The sequence below is a fragment of the Nelumbo lutea genome, chromosome 4 (genome assembly GCF_056320005.1).
Source record: "Nelumbo lutea isolate HS-2025 chromosome 4, American lotus-T2T, whole genome shotgun sequence".
NCBI lineage: Eukaryota > Viridiplantae > Streptophyta > Magnoliopsida > Proteales > Nelumbonaceae > Nelumbo > Nelumbo lutea.
This window is the reverse complement of record NC_142687.1, coordinates 14,558,395-14,576,236: the sequence shown is the minus strand read 5'-3', so window position 1 is coordinate 14,576,236 and position 17,842 is coordinate 14,558,395. Positions and strand designations below refer to the sequence as shown.

At 40.7% G+C, this 17,842-nt stretch overlaps 1 protein-coding gene across 4 annotated transcripts in view; it reads left to right on the top strand.

The window, feature by feature from the left end:
- LOC148854085 (phosphatidylinositol 4-kinase alpha 1-like) overlaps positions 1-17,842 on the top strand; it is a 160,043-nt gene that overhangs the window by 74,114 nt on the left and 68,087 nt on the right. For all 4 annotated transcript variants that reach the window (XR_016095034.1, XM_088941758.1, XM_088941757.1 and 1 more), the window contains exon 14: positions 10,968-11,182. Coding sequence is in view for 3 of the 4 variants with exons in the window: in XM_088941758.1 (XP_088797884.1) it covers positions 10,968-11,182 (215 nt within the window). In the remaining variant the exon portion in view is untranslated. The remainder of the gene's footprint in view (positions 1-10,967; positions 11,183-17,842) is intronic.

The following is a 17,842-nucleotide window of genomic DNA, read 5'->3' as shown; positions in this document are numbered from 1 at the left end:
GTGACGTGAAGAACCTAAGACAGGGGGAGAAGAGTGTAGCAATCTACTATTCTATACTGAAACCCCTATGGCAAGAAATTGATGTTATGGAGACAGTTGTATGGGAGAGTAAGAATGATGCTGAAATGTATGGGAAGTTGGTGGAGAGAAATAGGGTGTTTGAATTTCTTACTGGACTCAACCCTGAGTTTGACATCATTAGGCAAAATATCCTGGCCAAATATGAGGTTACTCTTTCCCAGGCATACGCTATGATAAGCAGTGAGGAGAGTAGGTGGCAGGTTCAGTTACAGAGTCCACCTACAGAATACTTTGCACATGCTGGAATAAAGCCAAAGGATCCTACTGAGAAAAAGGAGCAGATATGTGAATATTGCAAGAAACTGAGGCATACAAAGGACACTTGTTGGAAGCTTCATCCTGAGCTTCTTCCTGATAGGTTTAAGAATAATAACAGTTCTAAGAAGGGCTGTCAGGTAGGAAAGCCTAAGACAGCTAATGTTGCTACAATACCTGAAGGAGGAAATAAGGAGAGTGAAGAAAAATCAACCATTGAGTAGTTGGCAGCAATAAAGGCGGATTTTGAAAAGTATGGGAGGCTGCTAAATCACTTGGAAGCTATTGTTTCTTCATCTTACTCTTCCAGCAACACATCATCATCATCTGCATTTGCTCACTCAGGTATTCATGCTTATGCAAATCATGCTTCAGTTTCAGGTAATCATAAAATCCCTTGGATTATTGATTCCAGTGCATCAGACCATATGACCAGCTTGTCTAATCTCTTCTGCTCATACCACCTTCTCTCTGGTAAAGAGAAAATATCCCTTGCTGATGGGTCTCTTGCTCCCATTTCTGGTAAAGGGGATATAAAGACCTTTGACACCCTTTATTTATCCTCTGTCCTTCATGTCCCTAAACTTAATACAAACCTTTTATCTGTTAGCATCTTAACTAAATCCATGAATTGTAGCATAACCTTTTTCCCACTCATTGTGTTTTTTAGGACCTGCAATCTCAGAGGATGATTGGGAGTGGCCATGAAGCGAACGGAATATACTTGTTGGACACACCGGATAGAGCTTTTGGACCACCTCATGGAGTTGCCTTAGAGTCAGTCTTGTCAGAGTCTATTGGCAAAGCCTTGTTATGTCACTTTCGGTTTGGTCATTTGTCTTTTTCTGTTTTGAGTCATTTGTTTCCAGTTATGTTTAAGGGAGTGTATTTATCGAGTCTTCATTGTGAGTCGTGTGAACTGGTACTTTATCCTTTTTATTGATGACTACTCTTGTTAGACTTGGATTTATCTCATGAAATCCAGGGATGGAGTACCAACTATTGTGCAAAAATTTCATGAACTCATCCTCACCCAGTTTAACACTTGGATCAAAATATTCCGTTCTAATAATGCTAAGGAGTATTTTGAGAAAACCCTCTCCGCCTATCTTGAAACTTTTGGGGTTATTCATCAAAGTTCTTGTTCCTAAACTCCACAACAGAACAGAGTGGCAAAAAGGAAGAATTGACATGTGGTTGAAGTTGCCAAATCCCTCCTGTTTGCATCCCATGTTCCTATAAAATTTTGGGGAGATGCTGTTCTTACTGCTACCTTTTTTATCAACCCAATGCCCTCCCAGGTTCTTAACTTCAAAACCCCCTTTAGCCTTCTCTTCTCAGATGATGATCTTTTTTCTCTTCCTCTCTGTGTTTTTGGGTGCACTTGCTATGTGCATGTTCACAGTCATAAAAGGCACAAATTTGAACCTAAGTTTCGTAAATTTGTTTTTCTAGGATATGCCTCCACACAGAAGGGATATTGCTGTTTTGATCCAGTTAATGGCACCCGCTTTGTATCTCGGGATGTCACATTTGCTGAGTTGACTCCTTTCTTTAGTATTTCTCCTGAGGCAGAGAAATCTGAGGAACCCTTTGCTATGTCCCCAGGTGTTCCTCTTCCCATTCCTCTTGAGTCCTCTCATGAGGTGTCTGTTGACAGTTGTATTATATGTACTGTACGCAGGTTTAGTGCTCGCATGGGTATTTTTATAATTTTGTAGGCCTCTTGTGTTCTACGGCCAGTATAGTATAAATACTAATGCTTCACTCGCATGAAGTTGTTCTTTTGAGGCCTTAAGTCTACAACCTCTTCTCTCTTCTTCTTCTTCTTCTTCTTCTTCTTCTTCTTCCTTCCTTTCTTCTTCTTCTTCTTCTTCTTCTTCTTCTTCTTCTTCTTCTTTTGCTTAATATGGTATCAGAGCAGGACCGACTAGACTTGGAAAACAACCAGCTGACGTCTCTCTCCACTGCTGCGTAGAAGCTACAGTCCTGATGCTCGAAGACAAGGAAGAAAGCTGATTGTTAATCTCCACTGCCGAGTTGGGTTCTGCTACAAGAAAGCTGACTGTTCAACTTCCTAGCGCAGAAAAGGGTTCTGCTACATGTTTTCTGGGGTTGCTCGGCTAAGAAGACTGTAGAAAACCATCCCAGATGTACAAAGAAGGGTTCTGGTCTGCAGGAGAAGATTGGGTCCATGAGTGTACTGCCTATTCACAGTTCGGGTGACCTGGGTACCGAACTGAAGTTTCTCTGTTTATGGTTCTCTTCTTGCACTCTCTCGATGGACTATTAATGTCCTAAAAATCTGAGTAGGGACTGTTTTGCTATTTTTTTCCCCTCCGATTGTGTGTTGCTCTATTCAGCTCTCTAAGGGACTGTTGTTGAACCCTAAACCCTAAGTGACTGTTCGGCTGCCCTGGAAAGTGGATATCAGCCGATTAGGTGTGGTGAACCACCACTTGTATTGCTGTTCCTACTGAGAAGCTGCATGAAAGTTGTAAAATTGTAGGTCATTTAGACCTGGTTACACTGCAAGTGCAGTGTTCGTATATTGTTCTGTGGACTCCTACAAAGGGTAGGTCATACAATCTAGTACTGCAGCTGCAGTGTTTGTGTTTGGTTCTCTGTGAAACCAAAAATCAGCAAGTGCCTAGTTGTGGACTGTAGCAGCTCTGTAAGGCAGTATGCCTTTGGTTTTGAGTACTTCTAAACCTAGAATCATGAATAAGGAAAAATTGTGGTGCACTAATTGTCAGAAGCCCCGGCACACCAAAGATACTTGTTGGGATCTCCATGGGAAACCAAAGTGGGCTCACGATCTTCCTAAGAAGTAAGGCTCAGATGTAATTAGAGGGCCTGGGCAACAAGGTACCAAGAAACACCACATGGCCAACATGGTTACTCGGGAGAATCAGCCCTCCACTTCTACTGTGACTCAAACACCACATGGCCAACATAGCTACTCTGGATTTGACCCAAGGGAGGATATTGTAAACTCCTTCCTTGATCATTTGGAGCTTTATGGTAGAGCAATTCGCCAGATGGATGCTCCTCCCACCACCTCTTTTGCATCCACATCAGGTAATCCTGCCACAGCTTTCCATGTTGCTTCTAATAACCTTGACTCTCCATGGATCATTGATTATGGAGCGTCAAAACACATGACTGGTATGTCCTCTTACTTTCAAACTTATCACCCTCTTTCCGGAAGAGATAAAGTGCGACTAGCTGATGGATCATACACTTCCATAGTTGGTCAAGGAACTCTCTCTCTTCCCCTCGGCCTTACTCTTTCTGATGTTCTTCATGTTCCAAAATTCCCTGTGAGTTTGTTCTCAGTCAGTAGTGTTACAAATTCCTTAAACTGTTCTGTGACCTTTTTCCCTACCTATTGTGTGATTCAGGATTTGGCCTCGGGGAGGACGATTGGTAAGGGACGTATGGTTGATGGACTCTACATGCTGGAGAATACGGCTGGCCTTCATGTTACAGGGTCTATGAGTCAGTTCAAAAAGAGTAAAATGTATTTGTGGCACTATCGTCTGGGTCATTTGTCTTTTCAGACCTTGAAAGTTGTTTTCCCAGAACTGTGTAAGTCAGTTTCTGCTTCTAATTTTTCTTGTCAAACGTGTCAGTTAAGCAAGCATTGTAGAACTCAATTTCCTCAAAGAAATAGTAAAATCTGAGTTTCCTTTTCACATTGTGCATTTTGATGTGTGGGGCCCTGTTGCTTTACCTTCTGAGAGTGGCTAGAAGTACTTCAATACCTTCATTGACGATTATTCCAGAAACACTTGGGTATATCCAATGCGAACCCATGAGGAAGTACCAAAAATTATCCAAGATTTTCAGTGGATGGTCTTCACCCAATTTCAGACTGAGATTCAAATATTTTAGTCAGACAATGCAAAAGAGTTTTTTCATAGTGACCTTGTGGAGTTCTTTGCTTCACATGGCTCTCTTCATCGAAGCTCTTGTGCCTGTACGCCACAACAAAATGGTGTGGCTGAACGGAAGAACCGACACCTCCTTGAAGTGGCACAGGGTTTACTACTCCATATGAATGTTCCCAAACGATTTTGGCTTGAGGTTGTCCTTTGTTCTACATACCTCATTAACCGAATGTCCTCTCGTTGGTTAGAGTACAAAGACCCACATCAGCTTCTCTTTCCTAAGGCCCCTCTTCTTTCTATCCCTCCTTATGTTTTTTGTTGTCGGTGCTTTGTCCAAAACCTATCTCCCACCCGGGGGAAATTGGACTCTCGTGCTATCCCGTGCATATTTCTTGGCTACTCATTCTCTCAGAAAGGGTATCGTTGCTTTGATCCTGTTTCTCGGAGATTCTATGTCTCCATGGATGTTACCTTCTTTGAAGATGAGCCCTTCTTTCCTGTTTATCCTCAGGGGGAGTGTAGGCATGAGGAGCTCTCTATGTCTCCATGGATTTTACCTCCATTGACAGTACCCCTATTCCCAAGAATGTGGCAGAAGCTCTCTCAGTACCAGAATGGGCAAATGCCATGAAGGAAGAAATTGATACTCTTCATAAGAATGGCACGTGGGAACTTGTTGATCTCCCTAAGGGAAAGGATCCAGTTGGATGTAAATGGGTGTTTACTGTTAAGCATGGGGCTGATGGAACTGTGGAGAGGTATAAAGCTCGTTTAGTGGCAAAGGGTTTTACTCAAGTATATGGAGTTGATTATGCAGAAACCTTTGCCCTTGGTGCCAAAATAAACTCTATTAGAGTACTTTTCTCTCTTATTGCAAATCTGAATTGGGATCTACATCAGCTCGACATCAAGAATGCCTTCTTGAATGGTGACCTGGAAGAGGAAGTTTATATGGTTCAACCCCCCGTTTTTTTGGCTCAAGGAAGTGAACAGAAAGTGTGCAAGTTAAAGAAGTCTTTATATGAGCTGAAGCAATCACCAAGAGCTTGGTTTAGCAGATTTCATACTGCAGTTCAGCAGAGGGGATACAAGCAATGTCAGTCAGATCACATACTGTTTGTAAAAAGGGTAGAAGGTAAAATGGCTGCCCTAATAGTATATGTGGATGACATAATTGTTACTAGTGACTGGAATTCAAAGTTTGAAGGGCTTCCTTGCCACTCAGTTCGAAGTGAATGATCTAGGACCCGCCAAATACTTCCTTGGAATTGAGGTTGCCCAATCAAAAAAGGGTATCTTCATCTCCCAAAGGAAATATGTCCTAGACTTGCTTAAGGACACTGGAGAGATTGGGGTTAAACCAGCTGACTCTCCCATTGACCCCAACCATAAGTTAAGTGACAGCCAAGGTGAACCTCTTAAGGATGTGAAGCAATTTCAGAGGCTTGTAGGAAGATTGTTGTACCTCTCTATGACTCGTCTAGACATAGCATATGATGCTGGTTTCCTCAGCCAGTTCATGCATGCACCTAGGTCCACTCATCTTGAAGCAACGGAGAGAATACTGTGGTATCTTAAGAAGTTCCCAGGTGCTGGCTTTTTATTCCAAAAACATGGACATTTGAGAGTTGAAATTTACATAGATGCGGATTGGGCTGGATCTCAAAGTGACAGAAGGTCTACTAGTGGTTACTGCACCTTTGTAGGAGGGAACCTTGTTACTTGGAGGAGTAAGAAGCAAACCATGGTAGCTAGATCCAGTGCTGAAGCTGAGTACCGTGCAATGGCACATGGAGTAGCCGAAGGTATGTGGATAAAGAATCTATTGAAAGAGTTGGGTTTTCCAGTTGACAAACCCATGACTCTACTCTGTGACAACAAGGCAACTATAAGTATCGCTTCCAACCCGGTACTACATGATAGAACAAAGCACATTGAAGTTGACAAGCACTTTATTAGAGAGAAAATCATCACAGGCAAAGTATGCACTCCATACATCAGCTCTGAAGACCAACTAGCAGACATCTTTACAAAAGGGCTAAACCATTCCAGACACCAAGGTATTTGTGACAAGTTGGGCATGATTGATATCTATGCCCCAACTTGAGGGGGAGTGTTGACAGGTGTATTATATGTACTGTATGCAGGTTTAGTGCCCGAAGGGGTATTTTTGTAATTTTGTTGGCCTCTTGTGTTGTATGGCCAGTATAGTATAAATACTAATGCTTCACTCGCATGAAGTTGTTCTTTTGAGGCCTTAAGTCTGCAACCTCTTCTCTCTTCTTCTTCTTCTTCTTCTTCTTCTTCTTCTTCCTTCCTTTCTTCTTCTTCTTCTTCTTCTTCTTCTTCTTCCTTCCTTTCTTCTTCTTCTTCTTCTTCTTTTGCTCAATAGTGTCCACTTCTCCCACTGGACCTACCTCCAATATTCCTATTCCTCCTCCTCCACCTCATTCCCCTATAATTCCTTCTCATCCTGTTCTCCAAAGGTGGTACCAAAGGCACAGATTCAGAGATGGGCAAGTTGTTTCCACTCCTACAGAAGAGCCTGTTGCTCCTCCCATCATTACTGAGGTAACAAGTCAGCCTTCCTCTGACCCATCTACTTCTTTCCCAGACCTTGACCTTCCTATTGCTCTCCGCAAGGGCAAGCGGAAGTGTACATCACATTGTATCTCCAAACACCTGTCTTACAGCCTTCTCTCTCCTTTCTACTACTCTTTTCTTGCTTCTGTTTCTTCCCATGTGATACCCAGGTTTGTACTGGAAGCATTATCTAAACCTGAATGGAGGGATGCTATGATGGTTGAACTGGATGCTTTGCATAAGAACCATACCTGGGATATTGTTGACTTGTCTGAAGGGACGAAACCAGTGGGTTGTAAATGGGTGTTTACCATTAAATATCACTCTGATGGATCTATTGAGAGGTTTAAGGCTAGGCTGGTTGCTAAAGGCTACACTCAGATGTATGGTATTGACTATCTTGAGACATTTGCTCCTGTAGCTAAGATGACCTCAGTCCGGGTATTGTTATCTCTAGCCGCTACTTTTGATTGGCCCCTAAACCAGTTTGATGTTAAAAATTCCTTCTTGAATGGAGACCTACATGAAGAGGTCTATATGTCTTTGCCTCTAGGGGTGTATGGGAAGGAAATGCAAGGGAAGGTGTGTAAACTGCAGAAATCTATTTATGGTCTCAAACGGTCTCCTCGGGATTGGGCTGAGAGGTTCAGGGCTGCTCTTGTCTCCTTTGGTTACACACAAACTCAATCTGATCATACCTTGTTCTTGAAGAGAAATGGATCTCTGGTGACCTTTTTGATAGTTTATGTTGATGATATTGTGGTCACGGGTAATGACACTCAAGAGGTCAGTAAACTCAAAAGATTTCTTAACTCTGAATTTGAGATCAAGGATTTGGGAGATCTTCGGTATTTTTTGGGCATTGAAGTTGCTAGGTCTAAGGATGGTATCTTCATTTCTCAGCTTAAATATGTCCTTGACCTCCCTTGCTGAGACTAGTAAACCTGGAGCTAAACCAATCTCCACTCCTATTGATCCCAATCATAAGCTTTCTGCTACAAATGGTGACCTTTTATCTGATAAGGGGGTGTTTCAAAGACTGCTTGGGAAGTTGTTATATCTTTACATGACTCGGCTGGACATTTCCTATCCAGTAAGTGTTATTAGTCAATTTATGCATTCTCCCAGAGATACTCATTTAGCTGCTGCAGAAAGGGTTTTGTGTTACTTGAAAGGTACTCCAGGGAAAAGGCATTCTATTTGCCAAACATGGACACATGAAGTTGGAAGCTTTCACTTATGCTGATTGGGCAGGATGTATTGATGATAGGAGATCCACCTCAGGTTATTGTGCTCTGGTCGCTAGGAACATTGTGTCATGGAGGAGTAAGAAACAGACTGTAGTTGCTAGAACCTCAGCTGAAGCAGAATACAGGGCAATGGCACATGGTGTGTCAGAATTACTTTGGCTACGATCCCTTTTAGAAGAATTGGGGTTGACTACGAGAAGCCAATGATGCTCTACTGTGACAACCAAGCAGCTATTAGTATTGCACATAATTCTGTTCAACGTGACAGAACTAAGCACATTGAGGTTGATAGACACTTTATAAGGGAAAGAGTTTCCTCAAGAGAAGTTTGTTTGCCATTCATCACATCAAACGAACAATTGGCTGATATCTTGACCAAGGGAGTTCCGAGAGGGAAAATGACACACTATATAAGCAAGCTGGGCATGATTAACATCTATGCTCAGCTTGAGGGGGAGTGTAAAGAGACTGGTCCGAATGGGTCCTAGTATCTTCTCTTGTAATATTTTTTCTATTTTCCTGTTATCTAATGGGCCTGTTATTTCTTTTTGTTTGATCTCTTTATGTTACTGCCTAGCTGGCCGCCCACTTAAAGGCATACTTGTAAATATTTTAACATTAATTTTTAGTAAAAAGGATTAGAGAAGAAAGGGAAGGATTATTTGAACCTTTCTTCTTCTTCCTCCTCTTTTCTCCATCTTCTTCTCTTGTACCGCTGCTCTTACTTTTCTTCCTCATTTTTCTCTCTAATTTTTCAAGTTTACACCTATTTTTGAGGACTGGTTTACATCTGTTGATCAGTCCTCTCTTCACTTTTGCTTCTCCGGCCCAAGTCTACACCAACCTTCCTACTGTCACCTCCTCAAAGCAACATATGTCTCCAACACAGTTATCTTCATGACCATCATCGTTGCCGCCATCTTCTCTTGCCCCTTTCCCTCCCGGCTCTTCCTTGTTTTCAGATTCTGCAGTTACACATCAGTATCTCCTTCCCCAACTGCCTCAACCCCCTCTTCCGATCCCCCACTCTCTGTAAGATTAATGTCCTCAGTGACTAGCGGGACTCCTAGGTGCAAGTCTTTCCCGGTTTCTTGGAGTACTGCCTCATTAAACTCAATTTCCTATGTGATGGAAAGTTGGAGACCTCCACAGTATTTCTTTCAAACTGAGAGCATAAACCCTCACTTCCCTCCACAGGGGATAATTGACTCCCCACATGAATCAAATCTTTCCTGGTTTCTTGGAGTACTACCTCTGCAAACTTAGTTTCCTACGTGAGACATACCACCACACTATTTCTTTCAATCTGAAAGCACGGACTCTCACTTCCATCCACAGAAGACGTCTGACTCCCCACATGTGCCACCTCCATTCATTGACCTCTCCTTTTAAATCCATTTTTATCACATTCGGAGATTGCTCAAGCGCACCTTTCCCCTTTCCTTTCCAACATCCCAGGCCTTTTAAAATCCTGCCTCTTAAGACCCAAGAAAATCCTTTTAATGCAAACTTGCCTTACTAAGTCGTTTGATCTTCCTTCTAATAACGCAATTACCAGTCAAGACGTGGACCCCACCTGGATCTTTGAAGGGCCTAATCTTCTTGTTCAGCTTTTGAGATTCCTCCAAATTTAAATCGTCCACTTCCCCTGACTCCTCTCGGTCTCCACCCTCTTCTACATTAACCAAGCTTCGATCCATTTCAACCGCCTTCACCTGGACCCCACCCACTTTTCCACTTTTTGATTTCTGCCAGTCTCCACCATCATTTAAGCTCCTTGAAACAAACCCTTAAAATTTCCAGAAATGCCCTCGTCGTCTGCCTCTGTCTTTCAATGTCTTTTCGCCTTCTCGCCCAAATCAACATAATGAAGATCTTTGCATCTGGGTTCCTTTCAGTCTTGAATCCCCATCCTTACTTCAAGGTGGTTCAACCAACTTTGAGGGTAAGAACCTTCCACCACAAGTCTCAACTCATAGGTTTCCCCCTGAAGCAGAGAGTTAATGGAGTTGGTACCTTGTGAACCTATGCAACTTCCACTAAGATTCTCACTGTGCTCAACATCTTCCAAGAATTTTTTCTATTGCCGGCATATATGAACCTGCCACAGGCCTCCCTCACTGCCTTAAATGTATGAAAACTCCAAGCATGTAATAGAATGCCAAAAATCAAACCACACCAAGCTCGTCAGACCCACGTTTCTGATAGCACCAACCAAAGGAGACTACCTTCTTATTCTAAGCTTTGGAGGTTGCAGTTCACTTTGTTCTCATTCCAGTACAAGATTTGCCGCATCCACACTATCAAAAGTAAATGGGAGAAAACCAGTGCTGAGCTTTCTAACCTACAAAGTTTTTTTTGGGCACCAAGCCTCCAAAGACCAAACCTTAACAGCTTCCACATCAGGTTCAGAGTTCACAAATCAAACAACTAGACTCCTTTCCAAAATCCTGAGATTACCATATGCCTCACTTGGTGTGTCCACCCAAACCTTTCGCATAGTTCCTTCCTCACGTTTCTAACCTCTTACCAAACCTTCCGCATAGTTCATGAATCTCTCCTCCTCTCCAGCCCCCTCCCTGGTTCTCCCCACATAGAAGGGAAAAAAAGAAATTTTCCTTTGATGCTCATATGCTTCAGCTTTAGATCTTTTAGTTGCACTATTTTGAATGGTAAAAAAGAGAAAAAGCACACAACAGTGAAAAATAGATAACTTTGGTTTCCACGCTAAATGCTACAGAAATTGTAAACTATATCTTTCTTTTCCTTTATTTTAACTATGCATAAAAATTACATGCATGTACAAATTTATTAATTTTCATTTTCAAGGAAAATGTCATCTTTGAAATTATATAAAATTTTATTCTGTTCCTTGCTTTTCATATTTTCTTTTCTGGTTTTATAGGTTGTTCGGCATGAAAATGTTGAGCAGCTATTGCTTCTTAGTCGTATGTTACAAGGAACTATGAAATTCCCTTGGCACTTTTCAAGCCATCCTGCAGCTACTGGTACCTTTTTCACTCTCATGCTTCTTGGGCTCAAGTTCTGCTCATGCCAGTCTCAGGGTAATCTCCAGAATTTTAAAATGGGGCTTCAGTTGCTTGAGGATCGGATTTATCGGTAATTACACCAGCTGTTTCATTATCAACAATTTACTGCTTTTGTATACTTTTAATTCTTAGTTGATTTATACCAATATAAATGTCTAGCAAGTTGTTTTATTATTGTACCATGAGATTACAAGTTTTATCTGTTTTTTGGTAGTAAAGTATAAATTATTTTGAAAAGCAAAACGGGGATTTATAAGAGAAGAAGAGCATTCAAAGAATATCCTGATAAAGTATCTCAAAGTAAGAGACCATACAAATGATGAAGATGCCTTCACTCCAGAACAAGCGAAAAGTCTTTATGGAGTGAAGCTTCCTCCATGTTCTTGAATTTAGAAAAATCAGAATCCAATCTGAAGCAAGGCACCTAGTTTGTCAAACAACTTCCTTAACCTATGAAACACAGTGTTGGGAAGTTAAACATTTCCTAAAAATGACTGTCGCAGAAATGTGAATGCTTAGATGGATGAGTGGTAAAACTAGAAAGGACAGGGTTAAAAATGGTCATACAAGCTGAATTGCTTATATGGATGAGTTGGGGATTCAAGGAGAGCTGAATTGTTTTCTGTACTTTTTGGAGTTGGGAAGGTGGTCAGTGCTGGTTGGTTGTCTGAAGGATGAGAAAATGACTGCTTGGACTCATATAGATGCTTTTAAAAAGATCAAATGGATAACAAAGGAAATGACAATAAAACCGAAGCTTCCCCTCCTCCAGCTTCCATCTTCTAAGCATCTGATTATCTGAATGTAGAGATAGATGTAAAATCTGCAAAAAAGACTATCCTTGATGGTTTTCGGAGAACTGATGAGTCTCTTCTTCAAGAAAGTTCTGCAGGAAGGCATCCATGAACCCTTCGCAATCCCTCTATAACTTCTCTTCCTTCCCCTTGGTGGAGGTTGAAGATGGAAAGCTCACAAGGTTTTGTGGAGGCGACAAGGTGGAGGAAATCCCTGAAAGTGGAGGCTAAAGACTTTATCTTCGAAGAATTAAGAATCAGAGGGTGCTACAGCTTGAAGATAAGGGAGGTGAAGAAGGCAACAGTTCTGGTGGAAGGCTTAGAGATAATAGAATGGTTGAAGGATTTTTTGCACGAAGCAGAAACAAGGAAAACAGATATGCTGGAAGGAAAATAACACAAAATCAGGCAGAAATATGTGGTGGAAAGTAAAGGGAATGATAAAGGTTTATTCATATCTCTTTCAGAGTTCTTAGACAAAGGAAAGAAACAAATGGTTTGTTTCCCTGCAGGGAAAAATAGTCAAGGATGGCGAGGAGTGACTGAGATTTTGACTGGCTTTATCGAAGGAATCCTGAGATTAAGGAGATGGTGGAAGCTGCAGAAGTAGATAAGGGTCTTTCTGGAGGAAACTCATCAGCGATGGAGGAAGAGACTCCCCAACCAGGATTTCCTAGCCATGGAAAACACTAATAGTAATCCATTACTAAATGCACATTTAAGCAAAACCCATCGGAAGTGATTGAAGCAAAAAATCCGATTATGGATTGGAGGAAGATTGCAGACATGGGCGTCCCAAAAGAAAATGACATCCATCCATTGGGACAACATTACACCATACCGATTCTTCAAATGTATTACCAACAGAGAAAGGGAAAATTTCTTAAAGTACCCCTATGGTTTAGGAAATTGACTAAGTCTACCCTTACTGTTTACATATTGTCTTAAAGTACCCCTAAGTTCTCTAACAATTGACTAATTCCTCCCCTGCTGTTAGGGTTCCGTCACAATCCGCTGACATGCCACACCACATGACTTTTATATTTTGAGAAAATGACAGTAATACCCTTTCTATTACTTTCTTATCTGTTCTGTTCTTCTCTTTGGAAAACACAAACAAGGAAGAATGCCAAACAGCTAACTTGGGTTCTTCTCCTCAAAGCTCACAGATCTGTCAGATGTCTCAGTCTGACCTCGATTGCTTCCGCAATGTTCGGGCTCACTTCCGCCATAAGACGTCAGGTAGCCTCTAGGAGAATGGATTCTGAAACCAAAGGTTTTCTTCTAAAACCTTCACTTTTCCATCAAATAATCAGTCCCTTGAGGCCAAGAATGTCTTTGGCTGTAGCAATCTGAACCGCAACTTCCAGTTTAGCGGTGGGATTGATGGGATATTGGGAATGAATAGAGGCACTCTTTCTTTAGTAACCCAGTTGGGTGACCAAATTAGCCAACACTTCTCTTACTGTTTAGTAGAATCTGCTCTCTCCATGAAGATTTCCAGCTTTCTAAGGTTTGGCAATGACATAGTCATCAAAGGAGGAAACGTCCAGACAACCCCATTTGTGCAGTACAGCCAAAACCTGAAACTGTTTGCATTGAATCTGATAGATATCGCTGTAGGGACCCGCTGCATGAACTTCCCGCCAGGAATGTTTGCGTCGAAACCTGATGGCACCGATTGCTGTGTCATTGACTCGGGCTCCGCCTTCACTTACATTGGTCAGAAGCCATACAAAAGTGTGAAGAATGTATTGGTGGATTACTTTGCTCAACTGAAACTAAAGAGAATTTATCAAAGTCCATACACTTTGGATCTCTATTACGCATTTCCAAAAAAAATTTCTGGTTTTCCCAATTTCATATTCCACTTCCAAGGAGCTGATTTTGAAGTGATACCAGAAAATGCGTTCTTCGTAAGTCAAGCAGACAAGTTTTTCTGCCTGGCTATGAAGCCAAAGAAACTAACAACGATAGGAGCAATCCAGCAACAGATGAAAAGCAAGGAAGTTTCTTTGTAGATGCACATTCATCGATGGAACATAGTTGTCAAGGCAACGCCTAGGCAACAAGGCACCCTTTGAGGCTCGCCTCACCTAATTGCCTAACAGTTTTCTACTTCCTACCATAAAATACTTTTTTATTCATTCTTTTTTGAGATTATAATTATAAAATAGACATTATTAAACTAAAATAATCATTTTGTGTGTTTATATACTATTTTTTTTTATTATTTTCTTATTTATTAGGGTTTAATCAACACAAACATTATTATTTTCTTTTTATCATTTTCTTCTATTTCTTCTTCTTCTTCCTCTTCTACTACTACTACTACCAATACTTTTTACTTTTTTCTTTTCCTATAACAAAAATAAGGGTTCAGCCCCTATATTTTTTGAATTTTATTTTCTTTCTTCCTTTTCTTCTCATGAATATGTTGATTTTCTATACTTTAATATGAAATTTATACTTTTCTTATGAAAATCATGAATAATTATTAAAGAAATATGGTTATGGTACCTAGGGAACTACCCTAGGATCTATGCTTTTAACATAAAAATTCTATTGCCTAGGCGACTAGGCGACTAGGCACCCCCCAATCACCTAACCTCGCCTTGGTGCCTTGAAAACTATGCAATGAAAAGCAATCAGTGGTAACTTAGGTTTTGTTTTGAAAATTTAAAGAACAATGATCTTTATTGTTTAGATCCTGTTTGTTCAACGGAGCTTCTTTATTGTTTACACATGATGACAATGACAGTGATGATGATGATCGTCGGAGCTGCGATCCGCATCATTTTCCTAAAAATTTTCATCAGTTGGGTTTTATTTTGAAATTTTAAAGAATAGTGGAGGGCAAATTCAACATTTTGCTTTTTTTCATTAGTGCTTAACGACAACGTCAATTGTTAGAAAACTTGGGGTACTTTAAGACAATATGTAAACAGTAAGGGTAGAGTTAGTTAATTTCCTAAACCATAGGGGTACTTTAAGAACTCTACCCATAGAGAAATTAACTAAGCATTTAGAAGAAACTCTTACCTCATTTCGTTTGTTGAACCACAAAATGTGATATGGTTTGGGTGTTGAACAGTCTTGAGTTGCAGCTTATCCACCATCTCCTGAGAAACTAGATTCTCATTACTCTCACTATCAACAATCAAGTTACACAACTTCCCACCAGCTGTACAATGTGTTCTGAAGATATTCTTTCTCAACCAGTCCTTTGGTAGTGGTTCTTGAAGTGCAACCCATGGAATGTTGTATCACTAGAGCTTCACCCTCAATGTCCCCATCCGATTTTTCTTCCTCTAAAACATTAGTTTCAGTGGTTTCAGCCACTTGTCCATCCTCAACATGGCCTATATCGTTTTTCTGTTTATCAATGACTTTATCAACCAGATATGTTTTCCCTTCAATCCTTCTCTTAGGATATTCATTCGAACGATGTCCCCAACTCCATACACCTGAAACATCAAATAGTAGGATGCCTTTGAGTGATCTTTGTTGCATTTGAGGTCCCTTGGACTGTAGGCCGCATTTGGTTGATCACACGACCCTTACCAGCCCCAACACTTTGACCTATTGATGAAGATGTACCTTGGACAACACTTAGTTACCATCCTGAGCTCCAACTCAATTGAGCTTCAACCTTTAGAGCTAGCTGATATGCATCCTTTACCTTATACGAGAAATGTAGGCTGACTTGATCTTGTATTGGAAACCTCAAACCATTGATATATCTACTAAATTTCTTCTGTTCAGTTTCTGTCATATTACTCCAAAGAGTTAATCTATTAAACTCTTTTGTGTACTCCTTTACACCCTTTTCCTATTGCCTTAAATTCAACACCTTTTGGTAAAGAGTTTGCTCATAATCTAGTGGTAAGAATTGTGATTTCAGCTTTACTAGAAGGTGCTGAATTTAAGGCAATGGGAAAAGGGTGTAAAGGAGTACGCAAAAGAGTTTAATAGATTAACTCTTTGGAGTAATATGACAGAAATTGAACAACAAAAAGTTAGTAGATATATGGTTTGAGGTTGCCAATGGTTTCAGCTTTTCTTTCGTTCTTCCCCAAGAACTAACCATTCTTTTCCCCTTCCTTTCTTTGTCCCTTTGATAACTTTTCCACCACTCCAAGGCTGTCCCACGCATCTTTGTTGTTACAAGCTTCACTTTTCTTTCTTCATTCATTTCCTTCCAATCAAAATAATTTTCAATGTTGTCCAACCAATGTAGAAACTTTTCTGGTTCCAAATCACCATCAATCTGTTCTTGCATCCCTCTTATAGCCTCTTGGAAAACCTCTACAGTGACATGTTGTGGTCTTCTATCACCCTACTATGTTCCACCCCTTGCAGCCATAATAATATAGCAAAACACAACAAGGAGATGAACTTTAAAGCAACCCAAGGAAAGAACTTGCTCTGATACCACTTGATGCGGGCAGAAAAACAAATTACATGCAGCACTTCAAGTGTATAACAATAAGCACAAGAAGTACCAATCTGAAAAAAAAAAACAAAAAAAAAAAAAGACAAGTTGGATTTTAGGGATTTCAGGCTTAAAGTTGAAGTATAACTCCTATTGGAACAGTTCTTCTATAGTATCATTGGCACAAGCTGGCCTCCTACACGGATAAGCAACGATAAAGGGATTGGAAGGTGCCAAAATGGGTTGACTCTTCAAAACCCAAGTTCCCAACACTTGAAAACCCTAGTTGGGGCTGAGCTACAACTCAAACAAGAGAGAGAATCAAAAAAGACCTCTATAGAAACAGCCCCATTCTCTTTTATAAGACCCAATGGCTTGCTGGAGAAGCCAATTAAAATATTTACAAATGAGCCCCTAGAGTGCTTCCCTTTCACAAACAACTCCTTAAGAACAAAGCTAACTTCAAACAAACCCCCAAAAGATAAATTTTGTTACAAAAGACCCAAGAGACCAAAACCCAATAAATGAGTATCCAACTGCCCCTGACTAGAATCTGAATTATAAAATCATGAAAATACCCCTGAACCCAAACTGTCAACAAAGCTACCCATAAACACAATTCAGGATCCTACTAGAAAAAAAAACATGCTGTTAGTGTCGAGTACGTAGGGGTAATTTTGTCTTTGTGCTTGTGTTTAGGTGCTGATGTGTAAGTTTATGTTAGATTTAATGTCCCTAACTTAAGTAGGGGCATATGTGACTTTTCCACATTATTTTAGTAATATAAAATACATCTGGCCAAATGGGAGAGTGAACTTTTTCTCTCATTTGAACCAGAATCTTTTCTCCTTGTCTCTCCTCTGCTTTTCTCCTTTCTCTCTTTCTCTCCTTCCCTCTTCTCTCTCTCTTCCTTGACTACTCTTTTCAGTCTAACAGGCAGACCAAACACTAACATGGTATCAAAGCTAAACTGAGAAAATCGGATCTGCCCAGAATTCTGTTATCTGCACACCCAGCCTAGGGTTTTCTCTTATTTTCGTCGCCAACAGCTAGAGATAAGGGACAGGGCTGAAAAGGAGTGATCGCCCTCTTCCCTTGGAGGTTTCTATGCCTCCAGTTTTGGTGTTTGTGGTCGGTTGCTGCAGTTTCTAAGAAGCCCTCCCCTAATCGATGAAGAGAAGAGGGCTAATTCGTGTGGTGCAGTGGGTGTCTTGTGTGGTCTGATTTTCGGTGATCAGTTAAGAGGTTTTATGCATTTTTTTTAGTGTGAATCAAATGAGAAATCTATTTCAGACTGTATGGTGGGATTTCAGATTGTAGTGTGCTAGGGTTTGTGCATCCTTCAGTGTGATTCGAAGGGGGATGTTCCTCAAACAGTGTTGGGAAGTTTCAGGCAGTCGTGGAGTTGGGTTTGTGGTGTAAAGAGTGCAATTTGCAGCAGTAGTAAGTGCTGAAATCAGGGTGTAGTGTGATCTAGTGTGCAGTTTACCGAATTCAGCAA